The sequence below is a fragment of the Mirounga angustirostris genome, unplaced genomic scaffold (genome assembly GCF_029215605.1).
Source record: "Mirounga angustirostris isolate CCGP_5_RB_7025 unplaced genomic scaffold, mMirAng1.0.hap1 SCAF_16, whole genome shotgun sequence".
Classification (NCBI taxonomy): domain Eukaryota; kingdom Metazoa; phylum Chordata; class Mammalia; order Carnivora; family Phocidae; genus Mirounga; species Mirounga angustirostris.
This window is the reverse complement of record NW_026991724.1, coordinates 12,639,661-12,660,712: the sequence shown is the minus strand read 5'-3', so window position 1 is coordinate 12,660,712 and position 21,052 is coordinate 12,639,661. Positions and strand designations below refer to the sequence as shown.

Below are 21,052 nucleotides of genomic sequence, written 5' to 3'. Positions count from 1 at the left end.
TCACCGGTTTCGTGGGTTAAAGACTCAGGTGTGAGTCCTCGTAACCTTCGGAAGGAGGAAGGGAGGCCCTCTGTCCCCAGGCAGGCCCGCGCCGCATGGACGGTGCTGTAGTGTCTGTCCGTGTCTGCTGTCCCTGGGCGTCCAGAGTCTGTTTCACACTCTGCTAACACAGATGCAAACGGTTTTATGTACCACGTTTAGCCTTTGTGATGGCAAATACGACACACAGCCACCAGAGATGAAGAACGTTTCACAAGCAGCCACGGCCAGAGTAATGAACAGGTCTGTTTATTCACTTACAAACCTAGTAGCATGAAAAGAACATCTTAATTAAAATCTGGTTTGATAGAAATACAGGGCACGATGTTACTACCGCCTTCATGGACTCAGAAATGCTGGTCGCTCTGGGTGCCTAAGATCAGCAGGGCTCCTGAGAAAGATCCCATCCCCTAAAGTGCCCCAAACGTCCTCAGGACCTCGTGCTGTCGCCACGCAGGGACAGGAAGGGGCTGAGGGAACTGCACACTTACAAAGGTAAATAAGGAGTTACGTCCCTGTACAATCATTACAATGGCATTTCCCAGATCCCAAGAGTAGACCCGAGAGTGAAGGGTGAACTGTTCTGCTAGAAACCCTTTGACTGAAACAAGCTGCAGAAAGGCGCTTGATCTGGGGACAGGAGGCTCTGGGGGGAGGATGGGAACCCATCCCCCATGGAGAATGAGTGAAGCTACTTTCTTTTTCTCTTTCCTGTCTACACCCACCATTGGGTGTAGAGACATTCTGGGGTAAGGCACGAGAACCCGGCTTGGAGAAGAGAGGTGCTCCCAGCTGCAGTCCTTGGTGTGCAAAGGATCAAAAGATCCTGGCACAGATCTTTTGAAAGAGATGCCAGAAATACCTTCCCCACCCCTTGTAATTTCTGTCCTTGAGAGACAGAAAACCAACAAGGCAGAAGGTTTGCAAAGGTGAATCCAAACATCAAGCGAATAAAGTCCTACCAGGACATGTGTAATTGTGCATGGGATGCTCTGTTCTGTGAAGTGTCTATAGTACAGGAAACCACTGTGACCTTTCTCAGACAAGGAGTAGCCAAAAAAGATTAAAATATTCAATCCTCTTGAAGAATAGTGCAGTTGGTGGGTATGAGAGCCTACAAAGTACAAGAATCAACGTTGACGATAAAAGGAGGCTTAGGACTTTGCAGAGAAGAACAACAGTGGTGGTTGAGGGAAGCAGGGAGAAATCTGTACAGCTTGTTCAGCACTCACTGCTTGTCCACAGAATGGGATGAACACCTTAATGATCACTTTACTTCACCCACCGTTTCCTACAGACAGTGAGGTTTCTCCCAAATTCATAAGCCTGCAAATGGCATAGGTCAAGCTGCTCATCAGGAAAGCCTGTGAAGGTTTTCTCCCCAAATTGCCACGTCTGGGCATCAGGAAAAGACTTCCCCAGGAATACAGCTCAGATGAGTTCGTCTATCTCCTCTTCTTTATGGGCAGTCAGGTGACACCAAGCTCTCGGCCATTAGCCAAAACATTAAAGTATTTCTCTAGCACAGAAGCCCGGAACGTCTTAAACTTTCACGTATCCGACTAGCCAGAGACGGACTTTCTGTCCTCAGGCAGCCAGAAGTCATCGGCCGTGTATCGTGTGAGTTAACTGGCGATCGCGTCTGGGGTAGAAAGCATGCAGCTTGGGGGCTGGCGTGGTGCCACAGGGGTGCCACGGAGGTGCCACGGAGCTTTCTGGCCACTCGCGAATGGAAGAAGCCCTCTCTTTCTTGTGCACTGCTGAATCCCATCGCCCAGCACGGTGCCTGGCCAAAAGAGGCCATAAGGAAACAAGATGGGCTTGTGTGGCGAGGGGGGCCTGAACTCAACGAACGGGAAACGGGAGTGTGGCGCAAACTGCAGGGGCCGCTGTACCCTCCGAACGCTCTCCATTCAAAGAGCTAGTGACTGGACGACGCGCCAAGCAGGGCTGCACGTGCTGGGAACGCAGTCGTGCCTAAGACGTGCCTAAGACCGAGGTTGTGTCGAGAGAGGGCAGGGCTTGCAACTGGCGGGAAAGGCAGTCCACCAACACAGACCGTACAGGGGGACGAGTTCCACAAGGGAAAGAAAACAGGGCCACTGACACTAAGGGAGGGCGGGGCGGGGGCCTTCTCAGAAGATGGACTGAATGAGTCCATTTCCTCGGCGCAGACAAGGCAGGAAGGTGCAGAGTGACGCCCGGCCCAGAGCTCAGGGCCTCTAAATCCCGCCCCCCAGGTCGGGCCAGGCCGGCGGGGCGGATTTCAGTCGCGCTCCGCTACAGCCTCGCCCAGGAGGAGCCGAGCGCCTGCGGGTCCAAGACGCCCTTTGGCGCCCTGGACCAGAGTGGCTTTGAGCCGCGACCCACCCGGGGACGGAGGTGGGAACGCGCCTGGAGGGCAGAGCGAAGCCCCGCGCTGCCCACAGCACGGCAGGGCGAGCGGCCCACCGCGGACGTCCCGGCTCCAGCTGCAGAGGTCAACCGGGTCGGCGGCCCGAGCTCCGAGACCGCCCCGCACCACCGCAGCGGCCGCCCAGAGGCCCGGGGCGGGGCCTGGCGAGACCCAAACAAGCCCCACGTGGCAGGGGCGGGGCCGCCGCGGGGCCGCCACGGCGCGCGCGTGCGCCGGAGCGATCTCGCGCCGGCGTACCCTTGTGGGGGCCGTAAAGCGCGGAAGGTCGCGGTCGCCGGCTTTCCCCGGAACTTTTTGCTCCCTCCGCCCCGCCCCTTTCCCTGCCCCGTTCCCCGCGTTCTGGCGCCGGGACCCCCCGCAACTGTTGTGGCTGCTGCCCCGCTGCCGCCCGGGTGCTGCTGGCCGCGGAGCCCGCGGGGGCCCGTGAGGTAAGGAAGACAGGGGCGGGGCCGCTCTGGCCTCCCCTCCGCGCGCGTCGCCGCGTCCCCCTTTCCGCTCTGGTCTCCCTCGGGGGTGGTCCCGTCCGCCCCTCGTTTCGCGTCGCTTGCGCCGAGTCGCCTGGGGACCGCGGCGGCCCGGGCCGAGAAGGGTCCGCCTCGTCTCTCTCAGCCTGTCCGCGGCTGCGCTCCGTCCGGCCGAGGTGGTCCGGGCCTCGGACAGCCGTGCCCGGCTGGCCCGGGGCCTGCGCACCGGCTCCTCAGGGGGCGTCCGCCGGCTCAGCCCGACGTCCAGAGCGGCCGGGGTGACCTCGCTTCGGGCTCCCGGCCTCGGGCAAGCCCCCGGCGCGCATGAGGCCGGCCTCGCCCGGTCTTCCTCCACTGCGGGTGCAGTTGCTTTCCCGCCCGGAGACGTGCGGTCCGCCTGTGCTTCCCTCACTTGTAAGACTGCTGCAGAGCGCGGCGGCCGAGTTACCGGGAAGAGCGTAGGCCCAGGGCAGTGAGCCGACTTCGTGATGTGCGACCACTCGGGACCGATGTGAAGGACACTGAGGTCAGATTCGGGCATCTTCAAGTGCATTTTGCCGGTGTGTGTAAGCGTGACGTGCGGGGCCGCGGAGGGAAGGGGGAGGGGAGCCGGGCCACGGGGCACACTTGGCCAGCGCTAGCGATTTGTCTTAATTTCGTCAACTTGTCTGATCACCTGGTGGCACTTGCTGAGAATTACCCACCCAGGACCAGCTGGATCCACTCTCCAGAGACGGAGCCTGGGCTAGAAATGTGCTGGCTGGCCCTTGTGCTGAGGCAGGTGTGGGAGATGTTGTTAATCGCCCTCCACTCACCTGGCTTCCTAGTCGCCAGCGGCCCATTTGTACACACGCTGTGACCCTACAGAGGAACAACTCAGAGGGACTTGGAGTTGCCCTCTTGTTCTTCTTGGTGTAAGCAGGTGTGAGCATAGCTAGTCCCGGTATCGCGGTTGCTTGGCAGGTATTTTTCTTCTTAGCAGAAAATATCGTAGGGTCGTCTTAGTTTTTAAAACATGTAATTTATTTTGGGGGCCCCTGGCTTGTTTAGTTGGAAGAGCATGTGACTCTTGACCATGAGTTCCAGCCCCAGTGGGGTGTGGAGATTACTTAAATAAAACTTAACATATATATTTATGTGTGTGTGTATTTTAAATCTGGTTACGACTTTTATTTCTTTGTTTTTGACATCTTCAGTTTCTTGTCTACCGACTTTCCCTTCTCTGCCATCAAACTTTGCCTTGGTTTTGCTGCCAGACCTACTTGGGTACTCTGGTGCCTTCCTTCCTTTGTTTGCATTCACTTTAAATCCTTTTTTGTTCTTGTTTGCCCTCACCGCTTCAGTGACTCTTTGAAGGTCATGCACACAGGGTCACAAATCCTTTTCTTGGTTCTTCTCACCCTAGGCTTTTTTTTTTTTTTTTTTTAGTCACCCTAAGTTTTTAACCCATCTTGTTTATTCCATCTTGAACCTCAGTTGTTGTTATGTGTCTTCTGTTACATTTGCAGTTCCTTTTATCCTGCCAGGGGATGTGCCTTGTGGTTCTGTCCTCACAGCTACCCTTTCTTTACTCATCTGATGTTGTTTGAAAGGTAGCAGGGAGGAAAGATTCCAGGGCAGACTCCGGTGCCAGCCCGGCAGGGTTTGACTCCTGGCTCTGCCCCTCACCGGCATTAGAGAAGCGCGGATGAGTGACTTCTCCGTGCCTCAGCTTCTTCAAGCGTAGAAAAGAAACTTTAGTATCTACCTGGTAGGGTTGTGAGGTTTAAGTCCGTTGTACACGCCTGAAGCAGCATCTGGCCGACTGTAACTGCCTATGAAGATATTACCATTTTCTGTTTTAAAAATTCTGTCACGTGACTTAGATATCCCCTCCAATCTGCGGGCCTAGCCTTGAGATCCCAGAGTCCTCATTGAACTTTCCCCCCTCTCGTGTGTTCTCTCCTCTCAGCCATTTGGCAATGTGTATTTCCTGGGTGCCTCCCCTGAATGCTGGGAAAACCATGATCAAGTTATATAATTGGTCTCAGCTCCCAGAGAGCTCCATCGTAATAGGAGACTGAAAAGGACCACTTACTGAGTGCTGCGTAGGTGCTCGTTGCCATGTTTTTCCTTCCTGTCTGATTGAGTGTTTGTAGCAACCGTGTGAGGTGGGTAGGCCTAGCTCACCTTATGGATGAGGAGCCCAGGGCACAGAGATGTGGCATAACTTGCCAAAAGTCAGAGCTAATGAGAGGTGGGGGGAGGTTTTCCAACCACAGCTGTCTGCCTCTCTCTCAAGCCTACATTCTCAGCTGGGTGGTTGTGCTGTTTCCCTGATTGGCGAACAGACCGTGACACAGTCCGGAGGCTCTGTGCTGGGAGAAGTGCAGGGTGTGATGGGAGAACATAGAAGAGTCACCCGACCCAGTGTTGGGGGAGAGGAGGTCTGGTAAGATGTCGGATAGGCTGAGAGCTGAGGCAGTTCCCTTTGTCTGCGGGGGGAGAGTGGCAGGAACTATACTGTTTGGTTTAGAGGAACAGCGTGCCCAGATCCCGGAGGTTTCAGAATCCTGTCCTGTTTGAGGAGTTCATTACAGGTGGTTGCGTGTGGCTCCAGAGAAAGAGAGCAGAGATAAGAAATGAGCCAGAGAGTGAGGGATCTTGCCCTTCCTGTGAAGGACATTGCCTTTTCCTGAGGACATCAGAAAGTCATTGAAGGGTTTTAAGCAGGGGCGTGAAACAAGATTTGCATTTGAGAAGACTGGCTCCGAGTCCTGTGTAAGGACTGTGGGGTGTTGGGGAGAACGGTGTACAGAAGCCCCGTCAGGAAGCTTCTGCAGTAATCTGAGCAAGGGTGGCGGCCTGTACTCAGGTAGCTGCAGTGGGAATGGGGAGAAGTGGGAATGAGGGAAACGTGGCTGTGGAATCGTTAGTCCATGCTGGTTGGCTGCACAGAGGAGAGGAGAAAGGAGGAGCCCAGGGTAACACCCAGGGTTCTCGAATATGGTGTCACTGGGGGACACAGAAGTGGAGCAGATTTGGAGATTGAGGAGGATGGGTTTCCCTGTTGGAGGTGCCCGGTTTGACCTACGGGAGCCCAAGTGGACATGCCATTGTTCCGCTTAGAGGTACAGGCACAAAGGTCGGGGCTGCTGTGGGTTGGGCTCTCGGTCACGGTAGGCAGTGAAATCCCCCTGGAGAGTAGTGGCCCGAGGGGAGAAGCTGGTCCCAGAGCACCGTGAGGGACGTGGACTCGGAAGGACGGGCCGGGGAGAGAAGCCAGCGAAGACGTGACCAGGGTAGTGGGAGTCAGGATAAAAACCGGGAAAGGGGGTGTGAGTAGCGGGAGCGATGGGCGATATGCGGTGCTGTGGAGAGGATGTGAGGTGGGGCCGGTGTCCCCGGAAGTTGGCGACGTGAGCCTTCTTGGTGAGAGCAGCGTTCCTGGCTTGGCGGGCAGAAGCCCAACCGCTTTGGGTTCAGGACAGACTGGAAACGGGGAAAAGGGGACAGATCATATAGGAAGCCCTTTCCTGAAAGTATTTGTCAAGTGAAAAGACAGGCTGTGAGATCACATTAAGAGTCCGTTCTGGGGGCGCCTGGGTGGCTCAGTTGGTTAAGAGACTGCCTTTGGCTCTGGTCATGATCCCGGAGTCCTGGGATCGAGTCCCACATCGGGCTCCCGGCTCAGCAGGGAGCCTGCTTCTCCCTCTCACCCTCTCCCCTTCTCGTGCTGTTTCTCTCTCTCTCTCTCTTTCTCTCTCTCTCTCAGATAAATGAATAAATAAACAAAATCTTAAAAAAAAAAAAGAGTCCCTTCTGGCTTGACGGCCGGCAGACTCTGCAGTCACCAAGGAGTAAGGAAAGGACACGGGACAGGCGGCAGCACTCAGGTGGGCAGCAGGGCAGCACATTGGGACTGCTAATTTTGTATGGTGGGAAATCATGGTTTTAAATTTTATTTATTTATTTGAGAGAGAGAAAGAGCACAGGCATGTGCGTGCGTGCCTGTGAGTGGGGGAAGGGGCGGAGGGAGAGAGAATCCCGACGTGGGGCTCGATCCCCCGACACCGAGACCACAGACCTGCGCCAAAGCCAGGAGTCGGATACTCAGGCGCCCTGATGGGAAGTCCTAACTGCCTCCTACGTTTGTGCTTTTTGCCAAGACCATATTTTTTTACCATTTAGAATTTTTAAAATGACACTACTCGAAGACAGTTACAGAGCTTTTGTTCCATTTCTTTGGTGGGTTGGGAGGACTTGAGCATATGAAAACGCTGAGGGTCAGAGCGGAGCACCGAAGGTACGTGGAAGAGGAGCTGGGTTCATGGAGCTGAGTCCCAGGGAAGGAGGGAGAGGGATCCGGGGCTCTTGTGGGGCGACGAACTTTTGACCCTCTGAGGGAAGGAGAGAGGGTTGTAGATGCAAGTGGGATGATTGGTGGAGTTTCAGGGGATGCGATGAGACAGGTTATCTGCTTTGAAGGGAGGAAGAGAGGAGGTGGGGTCCGAGGTTGGGAGAGGAGTGTCGTGGGTTCAGAACCCGAATGTAGACAGACATCTGCCTGTGGCTGAACCCGCGGTGGCCCCGGGGCTAGGCAGGGGGTGCCTGCTAGCCTGAGCCTCAGAGGAACTGGGCCTTTTCGAGTGTGACCAAGCAGTAATAGTTCTGAAGGGAGGAGGCAGATAGTCACCCCCCAGCCCCCCGCGTGGTGAGCTCAGTAGAGTGGGGCTGGCCGTGCGGCGGTGGCCGCTCCCTCAGAAGAGCTGCGTCCCCGTGGAGACAGGCGAGACAGTACTGGCGAAGGGCCGGGTGCTTAACTCCGGAAAGGATGTTCTGGAGGGCACGGTGGAGAGGTCTGGAGGGGAGGACAGCAGAGAGAGAGACACGGAGGGAGGGACAGAAATTGGTCACGTGGAGACGAGGTTGCAGGAAGAAGCTTCTGTCTTGAGACCCTTGGACAGGGACCGAGGGTGTGAGGCCTGGTGACTACCGCCAGGTGGCCGAGTCATCAGCCCTGGTTGGATGGGATTCATCCTGGGACGCGGTAGAGGCCTTGCTCGGTCTCCGTCCTGAGATGCTGTGTGGTGATGGACGGGCACCCACACCTGGGCCTTGGACGAGTTGGGCTGTTTGGGGCCCGCCGTGGGTACTGGCATGCTGCTGGGCGCACTGTCTGCCGGGGCTGTCCTCTGACGTCCCCCCTCTCCCCACGCTCGGTGACCCTGCCGTCTCCCGGCAGGTCTGTCTGCAGTTTCCTGAACAGGCCTCTGCTTTGCCGGGAGAGTAATTCTCTCTGGTGGCCCGATCCCGTACCCTTTCCCTTCTCTGCCTTATGATGCTAGTTGTCTCGTAGACACGTGTGCTTGGTCGCAGCGTGTGACACCCGAGTTTGCGGGATAAGCGCACCCGGACTAACCTTCCCCTGCTTCCGGAAAGAGGGCTGCTGGTCCTTGAGTCTCCCTCCAGCCCGTGGCCTGGGCAGACCCGGGGCACGCTGTCCCTCACTGCGGCTTTGGGTCCTCTCTCTCTCTCTCCCCTCTTCCAGGACCTCATTCTTTGTCACCACCTCTCCTTCCGGACCCACCTCTTTCCCCTTTACTGGCCCTTCCTGCCAGCAGTGAAACAGTCTCCACGGCCCACGCCTTTATAGACCAAGAACCCTGCTCTGCTCCCATTCTTTTCTTGCTGCTGGCTGGTTTTTCTGCTCTCTTTGGAGCAGAAAGTCAAGGAGTGGTCTGCACTCCCTCATCTCCTCGCTCTGGAGCTTGCTCTGGTCCGGATTTCATCCCGAGCACTCTCCTGGGAATGTTCTTTCTGGGGACACCAAGGACCTCTGTTGTCAAGTCCCAGCGGACGGACCCTTGGCCGTCCTGCTGCACCCCCGGGCACCCTCCGTAGCGAACCGCTTCTTAAAACTCTTTCCTCTCTCTCGGCTTCTGTGACACCGCAGCCCAGTTCTCTTTTCTGCCTCGCCGAGGCTCCTTCTCGGTCTGTTGCACCACTTCTGTTTGTCCGGATGCTCTGTGCGTCTGCCCAGCGCTCTGTCCTCTGTCCGGTACTTTCTTTCTCTTCCCAAGCTGTACCTGCTGGGGAGCCTCAGGGTTCTTCTTGTTCCTCAGCATGCCGGGTCTCGGATACCCCACGTGTTCCCCTGGCTGCCGGCCTGGATGTCCAGCTGCTGCCTGACCTTTTCCCGTGCGTGCCCGCCCGGCGTCTTGCACTTGACCCCTCAGAGGGGAACGTTGGCTTGTCTGCGCACCCGCGCCTGCACCCTTTCGCAGCCTCCCTCTCGCTCCCTCTCCTTCCCCGCCTCCCTCCCCATCCCTAGCCCTTCATACTGTAGTAAGTGGCACCAGTTGCTTAACCCAGAAACTCTGCCATCATCCTTATTTCTCCCCCTGCCCCATTTTAACATCCCGTTTGTTGGTAAGTCAGGGCCGTCATTTCACCTCCAGAACAATCCAGCCGTGGCTTTGACTCCACTGCCACCGTCCGGGTCCCAACCCCCAGGCCCTCCCTCTAGGACTACCGCAGCAGCTGCCCAGCCCTGCCTTTCCTCTCGTTCTCCAGCCCACTTCCCGCCGCCGTGGAGCCTGACTGATCTTGGAAAAGCATATCTGATCGTTTCATTCCCTGCTTTAGTATTTTCCTTTGCGCCCGGAGCGGAATCCCAGCTCGTCACGATGGCATCCCAAGCGCTGTGTGTCCTGGCTTTCTGCCTCCCTCTCCAGCCTTGTCTTGGGTCCGCTCCGCCTTGCTCCTCGTGCTCTGGGCACCCTGGCCTCCCTTCCGTGCTCGGACTCCGCAGGGTCGGCCTCCCCTCAGGGCCTTTGCACGTGCCTGCGCCTCTGCCCGGAAGACGCATCCGGCTGATTCCCGGTCACCACGGGTCTCTCCTCCGACGTCCCCTTCTTCCCGACCGTCCTAGGTTACACACGCCGTCGGGCGTTGCTGCACACCGGCCTTGTTCTTGTTCTATGTGTGTCTGGGCCGCCCCTGCCACAGGCACCCTCACGCCCACTCACACGCCCACTCACTGTCTGTGTCTCTCATGAAAGGTGCTGCATAAAGGCAAGACCCTCCTCCTCGCTGTCCCCTGCTGTCTCTGCAGCTGGCAGAGCGTCTGGAACTGCGCAGGGCCTCAGACATGGGCCGAGGGCATGATTAGCGTTCTTTGGCGCCTCCTCTCCCTTTCTCAGTAATCCTGTGCCCTGAGTACAGTACGTGGAATGAAATCTGGTTGCTTTCTCCGTCTAGTGTGCATGTCGGGGGTCTCTGCCGTAGCCGAGTGAGAGCACCGCGCCGAGCTGCTGGCAGACGTGATGTTTTACCGGCTGCTGTCGGTGGTCCGAAGACAAAGGACCGGCCGAGGATGGCAGAACTGGTCGTCGGGGAGGAGCGGCGCGTCGGCTGCCGAGGCGCATTCTGTCGCCCTGCCTGCCCAGGCGCAGGTGGTCATCTGTGGTGGTGGGATCATGGGCACATCCGTGGCCTATCACCTCTCCAAGATGGGGTGGAAGGATATTGTCCTTCTGGAGCAGGGCAGGTAAGGACCAGACTGCGTGGGCTCCCCTCAGCCCCTCCCCTCCCGGTAACGTTGTCCCGCCAGCAGCTAAGCTGACTGGCGCTAAGTCGCAGGACAAGAACCACAGGCAGGCAACATCCCCTGGACGCGGTTTTGCGATGCAAACCGCCCGTGTTTTCCGGCTTGGACAGAGGTGGCCGATTCCAGCACACCCAGGTCTCTAGAGAGGGTGCGTTTCATTTCAGGGTCACGGCACACCTCGCCGTCTTGTCCTCTCCGTTGTAGTCACACAGCGACATCAACCCCGTGGCTCAGGAGCTTCCTCTGTGAGCCGAGATGAAACTGGCTACCTCCTGCCTGATCTCTGTTCCTTTTCCCCGTGGAACTCACTCACTCGAGAGCAGTGGGAGATTTACAGAACAGACGTGAAGGTAGTGCAGCAGTCCGTATGCCGGGGTCCCGTGCGCACCTCGGAGGAACACCTTAGGGTGGGATCACCGTGAAATGCAGTGAATCCGTGTGGATGCCTTAGTATTAACTGAAGTTCATGCTCTGTTCAAGTTGTTTCACTTTTCCCCTAATGTCCCTTTTCTGTTCTATTGCCTACCAGAAATTGGATGACCTTTAACACGTCCTTTGTATTTATTTCTGAATAGGCAATACATGTACACGAGTCAGATTGAAAATTGTAAAAGAGTGTACAGGGAAATTCTGCCTCCCACCCCTGACTTCTAGCTGGAAGGTTCCCTCGCTGGAGGCAAGTTAAGTTCCTTGTGTATCGTTGCAGATACTCCCCGAGTCATTATATGAGCAAATCTGTATCGGTCAGTTTGTATACGTGTACCCGGGTATTCGTTTATTATTTTTTTCTCTTTTTTATACAAGTTAGTAGCGAACCTTAAACAGTGTCCCTCCCCTTGCTTTTTTCATTAGGGTTGTTCCGTATTGTTGCATAAAAGCTTTCTCTCGTTCCTTTCTTTATGGCCGTGTAGAGTATCCCATCGTAGAGGGGTCCTCCAGCCTGTTCAGTCCCGCTCATGTCGGTGGATACGTAGGTTGCTTCCATCTTTCGATGTGACACACGATGCCATAGTGAGGATCTTTGAACTAGTTGCACTCACAGCTGTGGGAGTGTACCTGATAGCATTTTGGATGCATCCTGCAGGCTGGCTGCCGGCTCTACGAGGTTCTGTGCTGGTATCCTGAGCACCGCCAGGCACTTGACCATCGAGCAGAAGATGGCAGACTATTCCAACAAACTCTACCACCAGTTAGAGCAAGAGACGGGGATCCAGACAGGTAAGCAGGTAATCCGCCATTTACTGGTCCGCCTGTGCCCCAGACTCTGGTGCTCCGTGCCGTGTGTGGCCCGACGCCGCGTCAGCCTGCCGGCCTGGTGGTCAGGGCTTGAGTCTTAGTCCGGGCTCTGCCAGTCGCCAGGGTCTTTCCTGGGGCAAGCCTGTTGGCGTGCTGGGCTGTCTCCAGTTTCCCTACCCGCCGAGGGGATTCCGTCCTTGTCCCAGATCCTTTCCAGAGCCTATCATTCTCAGGATAGGAAAGGCTTCCCGGGCCATTTCCTATTATTTCACTCCCTGAAGTCTAGCAAGTGGCCACGCTTGGCTCCTGGACGAAGAAGCCAAGGACATACTTCCGTTTCGGTGCTTGATGGTGAAATCGTGGTCTGACCCGCTGCATTTCACCAGTTGCTCCGAAGGCCTCTTCTGACTGAAAAGCTTAAACGGAGGCTACCCGTTATGCGTGTCAGCAAGGGAAAAGAACCCAGGGAATCGTGAGCTAAGTACGACCGGAGCAAGTAGAAGGGGAAGGCTGAGCCATGGGAGGGTCCCGCACGATCACAAGTTAGAAGCGTGTCTGTCAGCGTGTCGTCAGGTGATGCATCGGCCAGGAGCCCAGGGGCGAGCCTCGCGTCGTGGCTGATGAAACGGTTTGGTGGCCACGGGAGATGTCCCGGGGGAGGAGCGGGGCCTAGTGATGAAATTCAGGACGCCCCCGTCCGTCAGGGTTGCTCTTTTGAAGACCCGCATAATTCAGATCACAGGTAATTCCAGGCTAATCCTGACAAGGATGGTAGCCTGATCTGTTCGCCCGCTGAGGCGGCCCTGCCGGGGGTCACAGCATAAACACAGTGGATGGTCGCCTTTGCTGGCCGGCTCAGACCTCATGTGACCCGTGACACGGTTCTCGTTGGGAAGGTGAGATTTGAAGTATTGGAAATTTTGATGACAGGCTGAGGTTTTATAGCATTTCCCCTTCATAGGATTCCTGCTCTGGCAAAGTGTCCTTGTGTCTAAGTCCTCGATGAAGACTGAACGTCTGGGAACTGGGATTGGGTAGCTGTGTTCGTGGAGAGAGGAGATGCCAGGAGAGGAGCTAGAGGAGGGGAAGGAAGGGGCTGTAGAACCTCGAGCACATAAGCAGGGCTCCCAGGCTGGCCCTGCCCCGGCTTGGTGCCGAGAGCGGGCGCCTCACTTGCCTCGCCCTGGTCCCCGCCCGGCAGATGAGCCTGACTCCCCCACGGTCACCTCTCACTTGGCCAGGCTTTCTTTGGAGAGGCGAGGACTCTGAGTGAAGATAGTAGAAGGCGTTCCTGCTGCCTCACCACCTCTGGCTTTTGTCAGGGAGGATGCCTGCTACGTGCAGGACAGGCGGGAGCGAGTCCCTTTTGGTTGGATTTAATTTGGTGGCCACAGGTACTTGAATCGGCTGGTAAGCAGAGTTTGAGTCAGAAGAGGGCCCACCTAAGGGGCCCCGAGCTGGAACTACTGACTTCCCTGCAGTCGGTGCCCTGGTTCGGTCCCTAGTGCTTTGCCGAGCCCTGCATTGCTTACCTGCTTGGATGCTAGAGGAACCCGAGTCGTAGGCCTCTTTTCTGTAAGCTAAGTTTGTCTCACTTGAGTTCTGATCTGGAACCCCTTTTGGGGCCTGGTATCTCCTTGATGCTTGAAGGGCAGCGAGGAAGTCAGGCAAGGGAGAGTCCGGGGATCACCCTCAGTCTGTCACCCCCATTGCAGTTCAGCCGTGGTGCAGTGAAAAGGGGATGTGGGGTCCCCCGATGGAGGATTCTGTTATCCGGCAGGACGCGCAGGGGCCGGTCAGTGGACCGCTTTTGAGACTTAAAGACACGTGACATATGCACAACCTGGATTGCCCGATATTACAATGCTAATCCTCAGAAGACAGTGCATTTATGTGGTATGTGCTTTCTGACCAGGGCCCATTTGGCTCACCTCAGAAAGCCTCTTCCAGGAGATTTTCTGAGAGGAGAGGAGTCGGGAAACACAAGGAGCGGATGAGTTTGAATTCCCTAAAGCTGAGGCCTGTGTTTGGCTTTGTTTTTATGGCTCAGAGCCCCTGATGTGTTCCCTCCTGCGTCTCATGCCAGACCTGGAGACTCTGGAGATCCTGAAGTTGGTGAACTGCCCCGAGACCTTCACCCCAGACATGAGGTGCATCATGGGCGAGTCTCCTTCAGTTCAGGGCTACTTTGTACTGGCGGGAATGAACTCTGCTGGCCTTTCATTTGGTGGAGGGGCTGGAAGGTAAGTCTTCCTTGCTCAGACCCTGCTTGCTGGGTGCTTCCTTCCTAGAGTTCCCTGTTGCTAATGTGGCGTGTAATGGATGTATGTAATCTGGTATATTAATAATGAGGAGGAGGTACACTTAATTCGAGAACCGTCCCCTTCAAAGTAATCACTGTGGGATATTCCAGAAATGTCATTGTGCACAATGTTTTGAGAACTCTTCTTTTGGAATTAGTCTTGAAGCCTGTGGGATGTACTTTTGTATTGAATGCTCGCCATTCAGTAATTTGGAAATTTAACAAGTAGGTTTGGAAGATCAGTTAATGAGATTGTTATAGACATATTAGCCTATCTAGTGATTCACAGATGTAGTTGCTCATAAAATAGCTGGGTAATAAAGTCCAGTGACTGACTTTTAGGTTAGTATAGTGAGAATCACCGGGTGCTTCTGTTTTCTTCTCTTCCTACTGTGTGACTAAGAATATACAGAGTTTGTTTCACATACCAGTGTGGGTTCTCAGGTAGATGGGTGGTATGTCAAGCACCAGGTTCTTATTATGTAATCAACTGTCCGGCAGGAGGGGAGGTCAGATCCATCAACAGAGAGTAACCTCAGGACGACAGTCCGAGGCGCTCTCTCCAGGCTGCCACCACGCTGTGGAGGTTAATAGCTTACCCTTGGTTTCCACATGTTTCTCTTCTTTGGTAATAGTATAAATGGTTTTATGGAAAGTGTTTACTCCTTGTGATGGCAAATATATTTATTGAGTTACTAGAGTTGAAGAACATTTCACAAGTGGACACGGCCAGAGTAATTAAAATGTCTGTTTATTCATTTACAAACTTAGTAATACGAAAAGAAAATCTTAATTGGAATCTGGCTTGATAGAAACACAGTGCACAATATTAATACCGCATTCATGGAGGCAGAAATGCTCAGTCCCCCTAGGTACCTGAAGTCATCAGAGCTCTTGAGAAAAATCCCAGCCCCTAAAGTGCCTCCGATGTCTTCAGCACCACAAGCTGATGCTACACAGGGACAGAAAGGGGCTGAGCGAACTGCACATTTATAAACGTAAATAAGGAGTTACAGCCTTGTACAATCATTACAGTGGCATTTCCTGGATCCCAAGAGTAGACCCGAGAGTATTAACTATGCTGCTAGAAACCCCGATTGAAACAAGCTGCAGAAACTTTCTACCCCTCACCTGCTTGATCTGGGGAAGGGAGGCTATGGTGGGGTGGATGGGAACCCTCAGACTGAAATGAAGTTTCTTTCCGTCCTTCCGGTCTACACCCACCATGGGACATTCTGGGGTAAGGCACGAGAACCGGGCTTAAAGAGAGGTGCTCCCAGCTCCAGTTCTTGGTGTGCAAAGGAAATCCTGGCATAGATCTTTTCAAACAGATGCTAAAAATATCCTCTCCACCCTCTTGTAATTTCTGTCCTTGAGAGACAGAAAACCGAGAAGGCAGAAAAGGTTTGCGAAGGGTAAAAATAGGTACATCTAAATAAGAGAAAGCGAGCCCATGAAGAAATGTCTAATTCTTCAAGGGATGCAGAGTCTCTGCTCAGAGAAGTCAAGAATCATATTATACAATGAATAACTCTGGTGTTTAATGGACAGAGAAGGCAAAGACATACAAAAATATTTAGTTCTCTGGAAAAATAGTGCATTTGTAGTGATGAGGGACTGCAAATGCAATCCCTGTGCGGGTGGGGAGGGAGCCTTACAACTCAGCACCTTGCAGTGGAGGAGGCCGAGGTGGGGGCTGCCAGGCAGAGCCGGGGCTCGCTCACAGTGGGACACGGTTAGCACGACCCTTCGGTCAGCTACCATTTCTGCCCCTCTGCGGTGCTGCTCCTGCATCCATGTGCCTGCAAATGACTCTTCTTGAGTCGTGAAAATGTTCCCTTTATCGTGCTGATAAAAGCTGCTCTTATCAATTTGGGGAGGGATGGGGGTGCAGGGGGGTGTGCAAAAGGAAATGGAAACAAACAGTAGAAAGTTTTCAGTATTAAGCACTAGTGACCACACCTCTACCTTGGACACTAAAGGGGAGCCTTGCTGCTCCTTGCTGCTTATACTGGTCAGGCAGCTACAAAGAGAACATTGCACCCGGTAGCTACCCCTGAAAGTCAGCCGGGACACAGCCTTCTAGGGTCAGAACCAAGACAACAGGTTATAGAAGCTTCCCTTTTATGTCCCTTAGGTTCTCAGAGGAGGGTAAAGACTCACTCCGATGCCAGCACACGTGTCCATGAGGCAGAGGATAAACCAAGCCAGAAAGCAAGGTGAGGGGTCAGCTCTTCAGTGAAGCTAAACGACTTTCAGAAAGCTGCTGTCATTCCTGCTGCATCCGTGGGGGTTGGGGGGGGGGGTGTTAACATTTCAAATGCACTCAGAGGCAGGGTAATGGAGAAAGTGGAGTTACTTTTCACTTGTTTTAGTGACTTTCTTGGAAAGAGGTAAAACTGTTGGTCTGTACAAGAAGGTAGAATCCATGGACATGTCTCCTGGTGAGAAGCCAAGTGATGGGGTTTCTCCTGCAGAAATGGGGTAACTGAGGTTAATCACTGAGCTTAAGTGGTCTCTGGGCCCCTGGCCTGAACGGCAGCTCTTGTATTTGGGGGTACAGGGAGAGACCCCCGCCCCCAGCAGAGCACTAGAAATGTAGTGGGAATTGTTGGGTTCTCTCTCCTGGAGCAGGTCCTGCCCTAACACAGGTTAGCAGGTCGTTCTTGTCCCTCGCTCTTATATTTTCCAAATTAGAGCTTTCCTGACTTTGCCCTTGTTATGGACAGGTAGTGTCTCTGCTGCGAGCTTCCATATAAGACAAGTAACCACGGCAGGGAACCAGGATTTACCTGTGGCACGAGTAAGCAGGTGTTCCCAGGGAGGAGAGGGGCCACAGGAGACGGGCAGCCCTGAGTTTTCATCTGCTTGAGGCCGGTACACTTTGTGTTTCCAGGTTCAAAAAGAAGAGAGTAGAGCCCCTCCCTCAAGAGAGCACAAGAGGTGACGGCGGATCATTTCAGAGAGAAAAAGGACCAGCCATCGTACAGTCTGGGAGTCCAGATCTGAGGGATCTCTAGGGAGAGACGAGTGATCACACAAGGTAAATGCACGTGGCCTGACTGCCCGGTGTGCAAGGAGACAGGAGTGAGTCACCCCCTTCAGAGTTAGGACCAGAGAGAGAAACTACCCGATTCACACTGATGATGTCTGAATTAAGCAAGAGATTTCAAGGGTGTCAAAGTGGCAGAAGCGAAGTGTGTGTCAGGGCCCTCAATAGACAAGTGATGCCCCAGGATATTAACATCTCACCAGAGTCTTACAAGTGTGACCCTTAACACACAAATCTAGAATGTCTTTTAGATTCAACCCTGAATAATCCTTCATTTACAAAGCCGAGCGTGGCACAGAGCACGGCGTACTTCAAGTGCCGCGTTCCTTGGTCAGTTGGGCCCCTGCCGCGTCGGCCCAGCGCCCGCTCTCCTGTGCGCACCTCAGCTGCTGCACTCTGCTTTGCAGCGGGGCGACCGCTCTGCGCCTTTCTCCTCCCTACCCAGGGGGCAGCAGCTCTCAGGGAACAGAGTTCTAACGACCTACTCCCTTAATAAATCAATCGAGACCTCCTTGAGCAGTCAGTAATCAAGTAGGAGTTGTCTGGCTGGGGAAATGGCAAGCAGTGTCTAGAAGGAATCCATCTGATTAAGTAAACACCCCAAGAAATGCCACGACAGACAGACCCGCCTGAGAATTTTAAGCTGCTCTAAAACAAAAGACTCTCTCGTACAGAGACCTATCAGAGCTAACGCTGCCAAGTTACCACGACAAAGGTTTAAAATCTGGAACAGCACAGGATGGACGTAGAGCCTGCCTAACAGTGTGGAGGGCCTTCCCGACGCCCCAGGCCCTTTTCCATTCCAGAGACCCAGGGCGCTGGCTGGCAGACCCACAGACCCGTGGGGTCAGTCGGGGGGGACCTGCCTGTTCTGGGCCAGAGGAAGCCAAACATGGGAGGCCGGCCAGCAAGGTTTGGTTCCCCACCAGGACAGCACACCCAGCCTGTTCCGCAGGGACAGCAACGCCTGCCGCACGAGGGACAGGTGAGGGAGATGCTGGCTCAGGTCACCGAGCCTCGGGCGGCGGGAAGCAGCAGCCTTCTACGGGCGGGAAACCAGCTCGGTGCTGAGCACCTCCGGAGAGCAGACCCTTTCAGCTGGGAAGAGCAACACAAAAGGCAACATGGTTTTTCCCTTTCAAACACCGGCTTGTTTACTCAGGCCAACAAACCCTCTGAGACAGAAGGAATTTTAGGCCGGAGCCAGGTCAGCTGTTCGCTAGAGACCAGGTAACGTCCACGTGATGCCGCTCATGAGTGAGGTAGATGGTCATCCTCTTGCTAGAGGGGTCAGGGTGCCCACCCACAGCCCAGTGGGAAAGGAGAATGGTCTGCCTGGCGCAGCACGGGCGGGCTCACGCAAAGCGCTGAGTCAAGCACGCAACACCCACCAAAATGAGCGGGTGGGCGCTCCGAGAAAAGTTAGCCCCCGCTTCCCTTGCTTCGAGGCACAACATTAGAAATCAGACCGTCACGGTTACCTACTTCCACAAGTGGAGTTTGCACCCGTCCTGCCCATCAGCCATGCTTCATGTCGCCACGGGAATCGGGGGGGTGAAGGCATGGGTGGGAAGAACAGCCCAGAATGAGTAGCAGATGGGAAAGTGCAGAAGGGAGGAGGGAAGGTGGAAGAAGAGAGGCTGCAAAGCAAAAGGTTTAAAAGCGGGTGAAGTTTAAAATCCCATCAAGGAGCTGGGAGGACGGGGGTGGTGGTGGGGGGGGAGCCCTGCGGGAGGGGGCAGGTGGGGAAGCGAGGCTAGTGGCCATTACTTCCCGTGCAAGTCACTGAGCTCCACGTCATCCTTCCGGCGCTTGTGGGTGAACAGCGAGGTGACCGGGTAGAGCTTCGCCTTGGCCTGGAACCGGTGACCCGCGATGTCAATCTCATACTCCCCCCGGTTGATGAAATCTGTTGTCACCACCTGCTCTTCCCCAGTGTCCTCAGAAAAATTGTGCACGAAGCCCAGGCAGACGTGGCGCTCCAGGGTGTAGCTGTAGGCACTGCTGGTGGTCTTGCCTGCGTACTGCCCGTTGCGGTAAATGGGCTCTCCCCACCACGGCCAGAGGTCCAGGTCGGTGTCGTGATCGTCCAGGATGAACATGGTGAGGCGTTTGTACACCCCATTCTGCTTCTGCTGCAGCAGGGCATCGCGGCCGATGAAGTCCATCCCCTGGGAAGGAAGGGCAAGGCTGAGACGGGGCGGCCGCGCTGGAGGCCGCACTCGCCCCCCAGCGCGGCTTTCCCACCGCATGAAAACCTGCTTTCACCATATTAAAAGACCTCAGAGAACTTCTGTAACACAGGCATACATTTTTCAGAGTTCACCCACAAGACCACATAGAAAAAAATATTTAGGAAGAAAAATCCTCCAAACGTACTCGCTACAATTATTTTAGAAAAACATGTTTTTATATAATTTCGACAAAAAGCCCATGCATATACATCTATATTCAGTGCATACAGGTTTGTACAAGAAACCTCACCAGGATAGAAACTGAGTGATTATGAACAGATAAAACGTGTTTTTAATTTTTCTTCATTCTTTTCCCTATTTTCCAAAATTAGTATTACTTTTATAGCAGAGAAAAATCGTTATCTGAAGACTAGAGACCTACTGCACTGCGAGGGAAGGACTAAGATTTTGTTGAGCTGCAGCGAGCAAGCATGTGGAGGGCCGGCTGGGGGCAGGTGGGGAGGGCAGAGCGGAGACGCTGCCGCTGGGGCAGCTCGGAGTGCGGGTCGGTGGGGGGCAGAGGTGGGAAAGAGACTCGTCACTAACATCCTCTTGACCTAGGACTTTTAAAAAAAAAAAAAGGTCATATTTACTTTGAAAAAAAACAAAAAATGAGACATTTGAATGTAAGAGGAGTACTGTGTACACACGTCCGTGGCACGTTACTGGAGAACCTTCCCTGGAAGCCCAGAGTCTGCAGGAGCGCCGAGCAGGGCACTTGGCTGCTTCAGACAGTGGGGCACGCAGCTCCCGAGCTCAGGGTTGGGGGGGGTTGGCGGGAGCCAAGTGCTCACAACGTTTTCTTACTAGGACAGACATTTTTCATTCTAAGGACCTCCTCCTTGTCCTCGTTGACCCACGGCCACCCCTGGGCCTTCCCCTCAGCCCTTCCTTTCTGAGGCAGAGTCAGCTCCGGTGCGGCGCGCGGGGGGGGGGGGGGGGGCAGTGGGCTGTGCAGGTACAGTACCTTTTCCAGTTTCACCCGAGATTCTCGTCCACATTCCAGGGGGGTGGTGAGGGTATTTAAATCCTGACCCCAGAAGGCAAAAAACTTCTCAATTCGAAGACTACGAAGAGCATAGTACCCAGCATTCCGGATTCCGTATTTCTGCCCAACACTCATCACCTCGTTGTACACGTGCAGGGCATACTAGAGGGGGAGACCAAAGGTCAGTGACCCGCCCACCCGCAGCATTCAACACGGGCTGGGGCTGCAGTGCCGATGGCGGGCCGCCTGCACCTTGACAAGGCAGAAGGGTGTACGAAATTCTCAAGAGGTCTCATCCTTGACACAACAAAGCACTACAGCCCAGGGGTCATGAGCCAGGGTCACCCCTAACCCCAGTTTAAGCTCCATGAAAGCAGTACCCATATCCCTTCTCTATGGAGCCTAGGACAGGGAGCGGTCCTCAAGTGCGAATCCCAGACGCACTCCGAACACCCCATCCGTGGCCAGGCCCCTAACTGCCTCTCCAACAGCCCGCTCCTCTGCCCCTTGCTCTCTTGCCCCACTCACCACCCCCGTGACCCCTCATGCACGGCCTGTGCCATGAAATGGGGGTCACACACAACTCTGTGTACAGTCTGACTGGTCACAGATGATGGCACATCGGGAGACCCAGATCAAGTCCCAGAGGAGCCAGGAAGGCAGCGCGCCCCGACCTGTGTCCCACAACAGCGAGCCTCTCGTGGCATTCTCTTCTCGGTTCCAGAAACTG

At 54.7% G+C, this 21,052-nt stretch overlaps 2 protein-coding genes across 14 annotated transcripts in view; one reads left to right on the top strand and one right to left on the bottom strand.

Moving 5' to 3' along the window:
• The first annotated feature begins 2,332 nt into the window (after nt 1-2,332).
• Nucleotides 2,333-17,286, top strand: LOC123855275 (pyruvate dehydrogenase phosphatase regulatory subunit, mitochondrial-like). Of its 6 annotated transcripts, XR_006793496.3 has the most exons (7): nt 2,337-2,883; nt 10,162-10,450; nt 11,595-11,728; nt 13,797-13,989; nt 16,186-16,267; nt 16,778-16,851; nt 16,945-17,286. XR_006793496.3 is itself a non-coding variant. In XM_064580167.1 (6 exons), the coding sequence occupies exons 2-5, from the start codon at nt 10,227-10,229 to the stop codon at nt 16,235-16,237; spliced, it is 567 nt and encodes a 188-aa protein (XP_064436237.1). In that variant the 5' UTR covers nt 2,333-2,883; nt 10,162-10,226; the 3' UTR covers nt 16,238-16,267; nt 16,778-17,286. The 6 variants fall into 6 exon arrangements, 5 of the variants coding, with proteins under 5 accessions (XP_064436237.1, XP_064436234.1, XP_064436233.1 ...); XM_064580167.1 differs by having other exon boundaries at nt 2,333-2,883; nt 13,833-13,989; nt 16,778-17,286; XM_064580164.1 differs by lacking the exon at nt 16,778-16,851 and having other exon boundaries at nt 2,336-2,883.
• LOC123855274 (pyruvate dehydrogenase phosphatase regulatory subunit, mitochondrial) overlaps nt 14,783-21,052 on the bottom strand; it is a 37,611-nt gene continuing 31,341 nt past the window's right edge. For 5 of the 8 annotated variants that reach the window (XM_064580158.1, XM_064580162.1, XM_045890748.3 and 2 more), the window contains 2 exons: nt 20,302-20,484; nt 14,783-19,271 (listed from right to left, as the gene is read on the bottom strand). In XM_064580158.1, the coding sequence (XP_064436228.1) occupies nt 18,867-19,271; nt 20,302-20,484 (588 nt within the window). In that variant the 3' untranslated portion in view covers nt 14,783-18,866. Of the gene's footprint in view, nt 19,272-19,716; nt 19,898-20,301; nt 20,485-21,052 lie in introns of all 8 variants that reach the window. The other 3 variants (XR_010407945.1, XR_010407946.1, XM_064580161.1) reach the window with 3 other exon arrangements.